The 14,762-nt window shown below is 43.0% G+C and overlaps 1 protein-coding gene across 22 annotated transcripts in view; it reads right to left on the bottom strand.

Moving 5' to 3' along the window:
• The window catches only part of CACNA1D (calcium voltage-gated channel subunit alpha1 D), a 293,921-nt gene that overhangs the window by 28,053 nt on the left and 251,106 nt on the right, over nucleotides 1-14,762 (bottom strand). For all 22 annotated transcript variants that reach the window (XM_077278290.1, XM_077278291.1, XM_077278292.1 and 19 more), the window contains one exon: nucleotides 6,041-6,171. In XM_077278290.1, coding sequence (XP_077134405.1) covers nucleotides 6,041-6,171 — 131 coding nt within the window. The remainder of the gene's footprint in view (nucleotides 1-6,040; nucleotides 6,172-14,762) is intronic.

Here is a 14,762-nt window from a genome sequence, read left to right as displayed (position 1 = left end):
TCTACTAGGACCGTTATTACTATTTTCTACTGCTTTTTGTATCTATCTCTCACAGAGCTCCTTTTCTTTGATTAGAAATACATATCAAAAGACAATAGTACCAAGATAGGCACACCAAAGATCCAGATACAGTATATGGTCTCCATAAAGTGCACAGCAAGTGTACTCACAAAACATTCAGTGCCATGTCTGTGTATGTAACAGCTACCACATATAATTATATATATATGTATATATATATATATATATATATATATATATATATATATATATATATATATATATATATATATATACACCATATATATATACACTCACCGGCCACTTTATTAGGTACACCTGTCCAACTTCTTGTTAACACTTAATTTCTAATCAGCCAATCACATGGCGGCAACTCAGTGCATTTAGGCATGTAGACATGGTCAAGACAATCTCCTGCAGTTCAAACCGAGCATCAGTATGGGGAAGAAAGGTGATTTGAGTGCCTTTGAACGTGGCATGGTTGTTGGTGCCAGAAGGGCTGGTCTGAGTATTTCAGAAACTGCTGATCTACTGGGATTTTCACGCACAACCATCTCTAGGGTTTACAGAGAATGGTCCGAAAAAGAAAAAAAATCCAGTGAGCGGCAGTTCTGTGGGCGGAAATGCCTTGTTGATGCCAGAGGTCAGAGGAGAATGGGCAGACTGGTTCGAGCTGATAGAAAGGCAACAGTGACTCAAATCGCCACCCGTTACAACCAAGGTAGGCCTAAGAGCATCTTTTAACGCCTAGTGCGTCGAACTTTGAGGCAGATGGGCTACAGCAGCAGAAGACCACACCGGGTACCACTCCTTTCAGCTAAGAACAGGAAACTGAGGCTACAATTTGTACAAGCTCATCGAAATTGGACAGTAGAAGATTGGAAAAACGATGCTTGGTCTGATGAGTCTCGATTTCTGCTGCGACATTCGGATGGTAGGGTCAGAATTTGGCGTAAACAACATGAAAGCATGGATCCATCCTGCCTTGTATGGAGCATCTTTGGGATGTGCAGCCGACAAATCTGCGGCAACTGTGTGATGCCATCATGTCAATATGGACCAAAATCTCTGAGGAATGCTTCCAGCACCTTGTTGAATCTATGCCACGAAGAATTGAGGCAGTTCTGAAGGCAAAAGGGGTCCAACCCGTTACTAGCATGGTGTACCTAATAAAGTGGCCGGTGAGTGTATATATATATATATATATATATATATATATATATATATATATATATACATACATACACACTCATACACACACACACACACACTTCTTATGCGTAATGAACTAATAAATAGATTATCAGCCATTTTCAACTAGGATTAACGTGACCCAAGAAATAATGAAAAATCAAAAAGTCACAGAAACCCCAGAAAATAAACAAGGTGATGCCCCAGACATCCTTTATAAATTGTTCTTTAAGTGCACTCTTAATTTGCATCATTAAAGGCACCTCACAGAAGACAGATTGGTAAGACTTCTCGGAATAAAATAACATAGTAAATGCTATAAATCAGTCCATCTATACAATAACTGATGGAAGTGCAAGTGTCCAACATAACACTGCGAAAAAGCTAGAAACACTGCAGAATTATCCTGCCGTGTGCCCTTCTAATAAGGCTCCGGAGCAGAAATCCACAGCTAAGTTCTCATTAGTTACACAATAAAAGCAGAACTATCGTGAACCATCACACAATGTGTCGTACAGCCGGCGAAACAGGAGACCGAGACCTGACTTAGGCAATTTAACTGGAGCAACTGATCCCAAATCTAACCATAAAGTAGACAGGACAGAGAAGATGGAAACCTACGCTGTAGCAGTGCACATAGGACACGAAGTGCTCCAGTCTGTGCCTAGGATCCATAGATGCTGCTCCACGCTCCGCAGGCTGCTCAGTGCCACACTGCTCTGGGTTACCACCAGCAGCCCTCTCCTCTCAGCCCCGCCGTGGATACAGAAAAGCCTCATTATGCTGCAGATGAGTGACAAATTAACCCTAGGCAGGTTTCACCGCTCGCTGCATCACGGCGCTTTAAAGTGCACCTGCCGCTAATAAAAGGAAATGTAAATGCTAGAGGGGAAGGCTGGATCAGTGCGATCACCAGGAGGCACCTGGTATCTCAGCTTCTGCACAGCACATATCATCTGTTCTATATAAAAAAAAAATCAGTTTAATCTATAATGTAGGAGGGGATTCTGTGAAATGTAGGGTTTTTCCTGAATCGAAGAATAGATCAATACAACATAAATTATTATCAGCTATATATTTAGTATTAAACACATCACTAATTCTCTAAATAAATATATCTCTATACTCGCAATTGACATAAATTCTCACCAGATGTCGGTAACCACTCATCCAATCCATACAGGCAAAGAGATCATTTATAGATATCCATAAATTAAGTTATGTATAATAAAGAGAAATGACAGAGAAAAAGTATTGATCATTACTGAAATTTATTTAATACTTCGTACAAAATCCTTTGTTGGTGATGAAGCTTCAAGACTCCTCCTGTATGGAGAAACTAGTCGCAGGCATTGCTCAGCTGTGATTTTGGCTCATTCCTACACACAAACACTCTTCAGATCCTGAAGGCACCGTGGGCTCCTTCTTTGAACTCTGAGCTTTAGTTCCTTCCATACATTTTCTATTGGATTCAGGTCCGGTGATCGGCTCGGCCATTCTAGCAGCTTTATTTTCTTTCTCTGAAACCAACTGAGTTTCCTTGGCTGTGTGTTTGGGATCATTGTCTTGCTGAAATGTCCACCCTTGTTTCGTCTACATCATCCTGGTAGATGGCAGCAGATTTTTATGAAGAATTTCTCGGTACATTTGTCAATTCATCCTTCTGTGAACTATATGAAGTTTACCAGTGCCGTATGCTGAAAAACAGCCCCACACCATGATGTTCCCACATCCAAACTTCACTGTTGGTATGATGTTTTTGGAGTGACATGCAGAGCCTTTTGGCATTATAGCGCTGGTGTCTCTGCACTCCCCGCCCCAACAGAGATGCCAACTCTCACCACCGTGGTCCCGCACTTCTCCCTCCTGCTCCTGCGGAACCGGCATCTCTGCACTCTGTTTCCCTCCCCCAGCAGAGACGCTGACACAGTCACCGATGTGGACCCGCACTTCTTCCTCACCCTCTTGCTGCTGCAGCCCAGGGTCTGAGCGCGGCTCGCAAATATTTGGGCACTGTGCTTACAGCTCGCGCGTGGTCCCACCATCCTAAAATGTCCCCAGCCAATGACTGGTAAACACTTATTATTTAAGGCACCTCCACAAGGTGGGAGGTGACTGTGCAACATTGTAAACTGTGTCTAACATGCTTGCTAGTTCTCAGGTTTCAGTGCTCCTATTCCTGTACACCGGCCTGCCTATTAGCCATGCCAGCCTATCAGCCATGACTGCCTGCCATCCTGCTTATCAGCCGTGCCCGCCTGTCTACCATTCTGAGCCATTCCTGCCTCTTGTCCCTTGGGGGTCAGCTGCCATTCTGGTGTAGCACCTGGTTCCGCCTCCCTCATCTCTCCTTAAATCGCGGTATCGTCAAACGTTGTCTAACTGAGTTCGGACTTGGTAAGGTACCTAGTCACGCGCCTCCAGGCTCTCCTCGGATCATGGCACAGTGGTTCCACCACCCAGTCCGGTACAGGACTCCAAACATATTGTATGTATGTATTATGGCATCCAAAGAGTTCAATATTAGTATTGCAACGGATGACTTCACTTTTCATCCGTTTTTTGCCGGATCCGTCAAAAATTTGTTTTCCGGAGAAAATGGACATAGGAACGTTTTTTCTGTCCGGTGAAAAAACGGCTAGTGACGGATCGGGCAAAAAACGGATGAAAAGTGAAGTGAAATGATTGAATCCGGCGACGGATTCCGTTTTTTTCAACAAATCATGCATTTTCCGTTCTGGTCTCTCTCTTTCTCTCTCTTGCATAATGAGAAACAAAAAGTAAAAACTCCAGAATTACTTTTTTTTGGTTGCCCCTACATTGCAATAAAATGCAATAACGGGCGATTAAATTATCATATCTGCACCAAAATGGTATTAATAAAAACGTCAGCTTGGTGCACAGAAGGTAGGCCCTCACCCAGCCCAAAATCACGAAAAATGGAGACGCTACAGGTCTCGGAAAATGGCGCAACATTACCGCCTGCACTGAGTCCGGACCTCAACCCCATCCAACACCTATGGGATGGTCTAAAATTAAGATTGTGAGCCCAACCTCTCCTCCAATATCAGTGTCTGACCTCATTAGTGCTCTTCTGGAAGAAGGGGCAAAAATTCCCAAAATCTTGACTAAAAACTTCCCAGAAGAGTGAGAGCTGTTATGTCTGCAGAGGGACCAACTCAATATTGATGCCTATGAATTTAGAATTGGGGGTCAGAAAAGCTCCTCTAGGTGTAATGTGGAGGTGTCCCAAGTATTTCTGTGCATATATTGTATCTTCCAGTAATTTGTCTCCTATACCCATTAGATGCCACCAGGTCCAACCAAAAATCTGTAGTTTTAATCAACATTATTCGGATGTGTACGGCCAACATTAGACTGCAGCTTATCTTTTAATTTTTCCAAATAAAGACTTTTGATTTTATTTCCTGAGCTGAATACCTTCATTTCCATGCGTTCACAAGTGCATTGAAGCCCTCGTCACATGATGTGTACGGCAAACATTAGACTGTGTTCACAAGTGCATTGAAGCCCTCGTCACATGATGTCTACGGCCAACATTAGACTGTGTTCACAAGCGCATTGAAGGCCTCGTCACAGATCCCATTACATTTGAAAGAATAATATGGCAGCATGAATCTTTAGACACCTTAGCAGAACCTGATGCCCCCGCCATTGTAAGTCAATAGTGCCCATACGATGTATCCAGCAGAGCAGTTCTTTACAGATCCCAAAGCCAAGTATGAAGCACAAAATTGCTGTAATTTCACTGCTATCTAAGGTTTCATTATTTTGAGGAGAGGGGCTTATTAGCAGAAGCCATTATGAGGCTGAACATTTTTTTCTTTTATCTTCTAATATATGCTGACGTTGAAGTGAGCCTCCTGCTTGATTAAAGTCTAAAAATATTCATTAAAAATTCTGCTCTTATGGGCTTAGGAGTCCAGTGGGTGGTCCTGCGCAGTAATTCAGTCATTCCTGACCGCAGATATACACAGGTAAGACCGTCTATCACTGAGTACATCCGCCCAATGGACTCCTAAATCCAGAATGGTGGGACATATTGCCCTACTGAAGAGCTACGTTCTGTACTGGTTTAGAACGAACACCAAACACCCCAAAAATCAAAACTACGTCCAAGTTCACATGGACTTTTGCCCATGTGGACTTTGCTAATACCTGCCCAGAAACAGCTTCCCGCTTATTTTAATGATAATCTGTGAAGTTGTTCAAATGGTGCAGATTTTTTTCCAAGCAGATTTAAAAGGGTTGCAGAACAAAAAGGGGACATGTGTCTTATTGAAACGTTTTCCCTGCAGAAATTGTGGTGGATAGCGGACATTAGTCCTATTGAACTGGGCTGTGGAGTCGGAGTCGGAGCCCATTTTGGTGGAGTCAGAGTCAGTGTCATGGAAATTGAGGAGTCGGAGTCAGAGGTTTGGCTTACCAACTCCACAGCCCTGGCAGTGATGTGGATTCGGAGTCAGAGACCATTTTGGTGGAGTCGGAGTTGGAGGTTTGGCTTACCAATCCACAGCCCCGGCAGTGCTGTGGATTCGGAGTCAGAGACCATTTTGGTGGAGTCGGAGTTGGAGGTTTGGCTTGCCGACTCCACAGCCCTGCTATTGAATAAGGCCAATCAGACTACGGATTCGCCCGCTGATCAGCCTCCGATCTCTGCCGCGGACTCTCATGCAAATTCACTATGGACATAGCCACATGAAAACTTTATTGTGTGAACAAAGCCGCATTATGAGATGTAGACTCAAGAACAACATAAATGAAAAGTAAAGTAATAGCATATAGTATATAAAAAAAATCAAATCACCTGTAGAGCCACGGTGGAGTTCTTTGTAGGGTATTTTCCCACCAATCCTTGTTCCTTGCGCTTCTTGAATTTCCTAAAGTAGTCCTGTATCAGGAAGGTGGCATAGAACTTCCCCACGGTTACCTCATCATCTAAATGAACAGACAAATCTTTCCCAAGTCAGCAACATTCACCATCACCCTGAACGCTAGCGTCTGAAAAGAGATGTGATGGAGGCGGCAAAATCTAAGCTGCGCAGCTAAAGGCAGGGCAGACTAAACTAGCACAGAAGATCAGCAAGCAAGCGAGGTGAGTCTACATGGTGGAAGAGCCAGAGGAGACATGGTGAGGAGGTCCTCCTAGACATTGTGTACCAGACAACATGCCGGAGGTTAGGATTAGTAGAGCTTTTGTAAAGTGTACGGGGCAGAAAACGATGGAAATGGATAGAAAGTATGGCCTATCACTTATATTAGTGAGGACTAATGCCATTAGGTAGGTCAATGCATCCATTATGAAGACCACGATGGATCGGTCTTTTACCGAGTCCAGTGATTTCTCCAATTCTCCACCTACACATCCATATTTAAAAATTAGGTAAAAATTAGATTTCCAAAATATGGAAAGACATGAAGCAAAGTCTAGAAATGTAGATCTTTCCATAGGGAACGATCTATACCACTTCAATGGTGTTTATGTGCCTGTGAAATGGTCATTTTGGGGAAAATTCCTTTAAAAGTTAAAATGGGGTGTCCCCAGCTAACCACCACGTTAGTAGAGAGCCTTAATAACGTTTTGCTTTAGTTTTGGCTCCATCATATACTAAATGGTTGGCCGTTCATCCAAATGACTGGTATGCAGTTTTACATTTCCACCTGTAGTGGCCACTGTTGCGGAAATGTATAGTTGTCCACAGCTGATCGCTGCGATCAGGTGACCACCAGATCGGCTTCTTTCCCTCCCCCCCAAAAAAAAGGGCCGATTAAGGAAACTTTATTTTTTATATCTCTTTTTATAATTGAATACATAATGAATGCCATCGGTAGGAAATGAAAATGTGGAGTTATATTTGACAAGCCTAGTTTAGAATTAATTGTTCAGGTCATATCAGGCTAAGCGAATGAATGGACTATGGCTACATACTTACCGCTTACTAGCCCTACATGACAAGGGAAGCGTATGGTATCAGTTTTGGTAGACATATGACTCTAGAGACCCCATACATGCAGGCACATCTACCAGAGATACTGTATTCTGAAGCATGCATCTGTGTATATATTAACAAATGGAGGGGAATACAGCTTGGCAAGAGGCAACACTAGTTCCATGCCACCACCCTAAAACAGAATTGCTTCAGAATATTCTGAGAGGATAGTTGAAAGGAAAAAAGAAAGGCTGCAGAGAAAGCTCAAGCACAGTAGTTACAATAACAAAGCAGTTCCGTTAGGCCATGCAAGCAGAAGGTCAACGACTAAGAAGACTACAGGTAGACAGAAACAACTGTTTTAAATGTGCAGTATCGATGGGTTTAGTCTGCTCCTTATCTGCTCTCACATCGATCTTCTCGGCCGTGACAGATCGGCATTCTCTCGGTTGCAATGGTCGCCACCGTCTCTGGTGGAAAGTGGCTGCCCTAAGACTAAGTGCCAATGCTAACACTGCCCCTTGGATCATGCTGAAGAGCAGAGTGGCTGGGCATGCTCCTCGTTAAAAGAGACTGAGAGTGTCACCTTCGTAGCGCTCAGCCTCCATCATCACTGGGACTGGGGGGTCCTCAAGTTGCTTCCGCACCTGAACATTCCTTTAAAGACGCTTCAAGACTACAAAAGTAGAATAAGCTAAAAATGACTAGTTCATAGGCATGCGGCTACTTGTATGGATGGTGAGAGAAATGGATTCTGCACCTTTAAAACACCAGACAGTTAAAAGGTAGTAAGTCCCAGGAACGTAGGCTGGTGACAGGGGAAAACCTCGGTCAGCGATCACGACCAACAATGGGGTCAGCAGAAGCTTCCGTTGATAATCGGAGTCAATCACATCAGTGGCTGAAGAGCCTCGACTGAGAATCTGGATCCGCTCTGCGCCATGACGCCTCGCTACGGCTGGGTGGGCACTTCCCCTATAGGCACGGTATAGAGTATACGGAACTGGAGGAGTACGCCTCAGGGCACGGCCATGTATAATTTAACATGATATTCTTCTCATCCCGCATCTGTCTGAGGTCTCAGAATAACTTTGTTTTGTGATGCAAATGATCTTCTGCCTCTAGTGACCATTATTTATAGCTGATTACAGTAAGTGGGTGAAAGGATCTCAAAGAGAAGGCCAAAACATGGGAAATAGGGGAATTGTCTACAAACGTGTTTATATTATACAGTATATATATATAAATATATATATATATATATATATATATATATATAAATATATATATATATATATATATCTCTATATATATCTCTATATATATATATATATATATATATATATATATATATATATTAGTGAGGGCTTGTTTTTTGCAATACGAGCTATACTGTTTTTCATTACCACTTCGGTAGTTATGTTCCGGGAAGAAGCTTTTGCGAAACGGCGCAGGGGTAGGGGATGTGCGCCTGTCCTGGTCTCCCTCTGTATCTTGGCATCTCCAGTCCTTTTAGGTGATGTAATTCTTCTTTGTTTAATCTATTTACCCCTTTCATGGCATTTCATGATTTAACATAAGCATTAACCATTGCTGAACTGTGTTTGTGAATATATACTATCATGTATGCCGGCATAACAGCTTGTCCATCAGCAATTATTAATTAGGTTCCTTCCTTGCACCAATCACTTTTTTGGAACCTCTCATATATTTCTATCACATTAATGCGATGGAACTAAATGCATTGGCATAGCGGATAACTACCATAATTGTGTATTATACTACATCCCTATGTCATTGAGATTTTGAATTGTATGGTAGGCCCAGCCTTATTTCTGTGCACATCCCCGCTTTGGCGGTTTATTCCCATCCTGATTTTTACTCTGTATCTTTTCTTTCCTTGTATTTTTAATTATATATCAATAAATAATGAATTTTATATTGTCGCTGGAATCCCTTTGTATCCTTAGGCGGTAAAATGCCGCTATTTTGGAAAGTGTGGGTTCTATATCTTGGAGTGTCTAGCACCTTAATTAACTTTTTGGACTCTTTTTTAAATTATATGTATATGTATTATTAGTTTTTCATTCCCTTTAGAGAATTTGACCCTATCGTCTCTTGATTGCTCATACAATACACTGCAATACTGAAGTATTGCACATTTATTCGTTTCCTATGAAGCCCAGCCACAAGCAGGGTTTTGTAGGAGTAATACCAATGCAAACATGGAGTATCCTGACGGCCATGGCAACCTTTTGGCACCCCGTGACCACATCCCGAGAGGGGCCGATGGGCTGTCAAGTGACAGCCTTCATTTTGGAGGCCTTTTAAATGCAATATGGAGGCAGCTCAGTTCCTGAAACCGTTCCATGCAGAGACTGTGCACTTCTGCCGTACATAAACAGCGGCAGTGTCAAGGGGTTAAATCTTCAACAAATGATACAATACATATTCCCTGTTTAAAACATGCACTGATGTAGCAGAGTGAAGGTTGTCATTTGACAGATCATGTCATATTTGTGTGTCAGTCTGCTGGATGGAGAAGAGTCAAGTGTGCTGCTGGTGAGTGACCAGCCAAAATGTGAGCTGTAGCTGAGACAGATGTTCCAGGGTCTCTCTCTGAATGGATACTGCTGGGGTCAGCTAGGAAAGCTGCGCAGTCTGTGTGTTGGAGCTGCAGCCTGTGTGAACTGGGCATGGAGTGTAATACTTCTATTTGGATGCTGAAAGCTGGAGGTCAGGCTGAAGAGGATATTAACACTAGTAGGTCCGTACCTCTTATTTAAGTAAAGTTTTCTCTGGGCGAAAGGACTGATGTCAGTGCGGGCTCACCCGAATTGATTAATGTGGCTGCCAAATAAATGGATCATTTGATGTGATACCTTGGTGCCCAGAACAGTCTGTTTTTGAAATGTCCTCAGAGTTTTATGAAAGCAACAAAACTGCATGTTTGGACCAAATCGCATTGCCTGTGTGAACGCTACCTAGTGCCTACTTGAGAGCATGATTCCCTACAGCGTATACCTCTGACGTAAAGATCGAATGCACTATCCAGATCCCTAAAAAATAATCCATGATGTCCCATCAAGTAGCTCCAAGCATCTGATTGTGATTGACAGGTGCCGACTCACTATGGAGGGTCTATCTAAATTCACATCGTCCCCTGTCACTCAGCCCAGCTGTGGATCACTGTAAAGAAGACACACAAAGCACAGAACATATTCAGTCATTATCACAGCAATATACAGTAATAACATCTGTAGTGAGAAAAACACAAGGCACATGTGGAAACGTCTGGAACACATACAGGGCATGTCTATGCAGCTCGGATTTACTGTACATAACATCACATCCTTAGGACAATTAGTGCGGACTTCATGCCTAGCACTCCACGGTCAAAGCCGCCCCTATAATCTGATATATCCGTCTGGTTTACATCATCGTACAGGAAGCCGCTGGTCAGAAGGAGATGTTCATCCTCATCTATAGCCGCGGGGATCTCCTCCGTCATGTCTGATATCTAATAATCACTAATGCAAGGAAACGGCAAGACTTATATCATGTAAGTGCACGCGACAGGTACAGAATAGTGTTGGCCGTACTGTAATATATACCGCACTATAATATATACTGTACTATATATGGTGCTACAAACCGTAGTGTACTATGTACTGTACTAAATATTGTCTTGTAATATACAGTAGGTGAAATAATTATTGAAAACGTCACCAATTTTCGAAGTACATATATTTCTAAAGGTGCGATTGACATGAAATTCACACCAGGTATCGGTATCAAACCATCCAATCCACACAGGGAAAGAAATCAGACCATAATGTCCATAAATTAAGTTATGTGTAATAATAAGAAATGATACAGGGAAAAAAAATATTGAACGCGCTTACAGAAATGTATTTAATACTTCATACAAAAGCCTTTGTTGCTGATGACAGCTTCAAGATGCCTCCTGTATGGAGAAACTAGTCGCAGGCATTGCTCAAGTGTGCGTTTGACCCATTTGTACACACAAACGCTCTTCACATCCTGAAGGTCCTGTGGGATCCTATGAACTCTAAGCTTTAGTTCCTTCCATAAATTTTCTGTTGGATTCAGGGCCGGTGATCGGCTCGGCCATTCTAGCAGCTTTATTTTCTATCTCTGAAACCAATTGAGCGTTTGCTTGCCACAAGTGTGACAAACATGCCAAAAAATAGGAAACCAGGAAGGGGGCAAACAGTTTTTACACCACTGTATAGTTTTCTTTGAAACAATTCTGCTCTCCATGGGTGGTCCTTGGCTCTTGGACAACTCTTCTGATAATTCTTTTCACTCCTTTTTCTGAAATCGTGCAGGAAGCACCTGGTCGTGGCCAGATTATGGTGAAATTATGTTCTTTCCACTTCCGGATTATGGCCCCGACACTGCTCACTGGAACCTTTAGTAGTTTAGAAATTCTTCTGTAATCAATGCCATCAGTATGTTTTGCAACAACAAGGTTGTGAAGGTCTTGAGACAGCTCACTGGTTTTACTCATCATGAGAGGTTTCTTGTGTTGCAACTTGGTAATGAGACACCTTATTTTAGGCATCAGGTGACCCAGCTGATATTATTTGTCACTAAGGGTACTGTCACACTCTGCAACTTTCCAACGATCACGACCAGCGATACGACCTGGCCGTGATCGTTGGAAAGTCGTTGTGTGGTCGCTGGGGAGCTGTCACACAGACCGCTCTCCAGGGACCAACGATGCCGAGGTCCCGGGTAACCAGGGTAAACATCGGGTTACTAAGCGCAGGGCCGCGCTTAGTAACCCGATGTTTACCCTGGTTACCAGCGTAAAAGTAAAAAAAAAAAAACCGTACATACTCACATTCCGGTGTCCGCCAGGTCCCTCGCAGTCTGCTTCCCGCTCTGACTGAGTGCCGCCGTAAAGTGAAAGCAGATCACAGCGGTGACGTCACCGCTGTGCTCTGCTCTCACTTTCCAGCCGGCAGTCAGTCAGAGCGGGAAGCAGACGGCAAGGGACCTGAAGGACACCGGAATGTGAGTATGTACAGTTTGTTTTTTTTTACTTTTACGCTGGTAACCACGGTAAACATCGGGTTACTAAGCGCGGCCCTGCGCTTAGTAACCCGATGTTTACCCTGGTTACAAGCGAACGCATCGTTGGATCGCTGTCACACACAACGATCCAGCGATGTCAGCGGGAGATCCAGCGACGAAATAAAGTTCCAAACGATCTGCTACGACGTACGATTCTCAGCAGGGTCCCTGATCGCTGCTGCGTGTCAGACACAGCGATATCGTATGGATATCGCTGGAACATCACAGATTGTACCGTCGTAGCGACAAAAGTGCCACTGTGTGACAGTACCTTAAGTGGTAGGATTGCTTTTTAATTACTGATAGATATCAGCTAGTGTCATGACTTCCCCTGGCTTTTTGTACCTCTCTTTCTTCATGTATTCAATACTTTTTCCCTGTGTCATTTCTCATTATTACACATAACTTAATTTATGGACATCTATGGTCTGATTCCTTTGACTGTGTGGATTGGATGGGTTGTTACCGACATCTGGTGGTTACTTCATGTCAATAGCACCTTTAGAAATAGATTTACTTTGAAAATTGGTTATGTGTTCAATCTTTATTTCACCTAAGTATATTGTAGTATAGTATATACTGGAGGGCACTATATACTGTCAGATCCTAGTTGTCCTCAGTGCTGGTAATATGGGAACACATGACGGAAATCACATGGTGGACAGTAAATAGAGAAAGATCCCAGTGTCTACCATCTGTAGTTCTTCTGTAATTCCCCTCATTGTTACACGACGTTCTCGGGGACTCTGGGCTCCTTCCTTCTTCCCTTCCAGCATTAATCACAGACCCTTCCTCTATATGTGAGTGAATAGCTGTCACATTATTTGCTGCTCTTCACATGCAAAAAATGTCAGATACCTGGCCGGAGATGAGAGGTGGGTTGTCTATCGCGGTATCTACGTCTGCTTGATATCGATCTTCCTAAAATAAGTATAAGGTGGCATCATCCAAATAGTTGTGCAAAAGGAGGACTTTTATTAGTCCATCTGGTGACACTTCAGTCCCATTACAGCCTTGAAAAAGGTTCTGTAATGGGATCAAAACGTCAGCAGAAGGACAAATAAAAGTCCTCTTATTGCACAACTATTTGGATGATGCCACCTTATACTTATTTTATCATAGTGGACAATTTGGGTAGATGTCCAAGAGGTTTTGTATCCATGATTAATTATTTTTGGCGCTGCTCCATTATATTGTGTTTTGTCTATGTAATATCTACAAGTGCTTCTCACAAAATTAGAATATCATCAAAAAGTTAATTTATTTCAGTTCTTGAATACAAAAAGTGAAACTCATATATTATATAGAGTCATTACACACAGAGTGATCTATTTCATGTGTTTATTTCTGTTAATGTTGATGATTATGGCTTACAGCCAATGAAAACACAAAAGTCATTATCTCAGTAAGTTAGAATAATTAACATAAAACACCTGAAAAGGCTCCTAAGCATTTAAAAAGGTCCCTTAGTCTGTTTCAGTAGCTCCACAATCATGGGGAAGACTGCTGACTTGACAGATGTCCAGAAGGCAGTCACTGACACACTCCACAAGGAGGGTAAGCCACAAAAGGTCATTGCTAAAGAAGCCGGCTGTTCACAGAGTGCTGTATCCAAGCATATTAATGGAAAGTAGAGTGGAAGGAAAAAGTGTGGTTGAAAAAGGTGCACAAGCAACCGGGATAACCGCAGCCTTGGACGGATTGTTAAGAAAAGGACATTCAAAAATTTGGGGGAGATTCACAAGGAGTGGACTGCTGCTGGAGTCATTGCTTCAAGAGCCACCACACACAGACGTATCCAGGACATGGGCTACAAGTGTCACATTCCTTGTGTCAAGCCACTCATGACCAATAGACAATGCCAGAAGCATCTTTCCTGGGCCAAGGAGAAAAAGGAATGGACTGTTGTCAGTGGTCTAAGGTGTTGTTTTCAGATGAAAATAAATTTTGCATTTCATTTGGAAATCAAGGTCCCAGAATCTGGAGGAAGAGTGGAGAGGCCACAATCCAAGCTGCTGGAGGTCTAGTGTGAAGTTTCCACAATCAGTGATGGTTTGGGGAGCCATGTCATCTGCTGGTGTAGGTCTACTGTGTTCTATCAAGACCAAAGTCAGCGCAGCCGTCTACCAGGAGATTTTAGAGCACTTCATGCTTCCCTCTGCCGACAAGCTTTTTGGAGATGGAAATTTCATTCTACAGCAGGACTTGGCACCTGTCCACACGGCCAAAAGTACCAATACCTGGTGTACAAACAACAGTATCACTGTGCTTGATTGGCAGCAAACTCGCCTGACCTTAACCCCATAGAGAATCTATGGGGTATTGGAGGAAGATGAGAGACACCAGACCCAACAATGCAGACGAGCTGAAGGTTGTGATCAAAGCAACCTGGGCTTCCATAACACCTCAGCAGTGCCACAGGCTGATCGCCTCCATGCCACGCCGCATTGATGCAGTAATTGATGCAAAAGGAGCCGCGACCAAGTATTGAGTGCA

The sequence above is a fragment of the Ranitomeya variabilis genome, chromosome 8, assembly GCF_051348905.1.
Source record: "Ranitomeya variabilis isolate aRanVar5 chromosome 8, aRanVar5.hap1, whole genome shotgun sequence".
In the NCBI taxonomy this organism is placed as follows: Eukaryota; Metazoa; Chordata; class Amphibia; order Anura; family Dendrobatidae; genus Ranitomeya; species Ranitomeya variabilis.
This window is presented reverse-complemented; position numbering and strand designations above follow the sequence as displayed.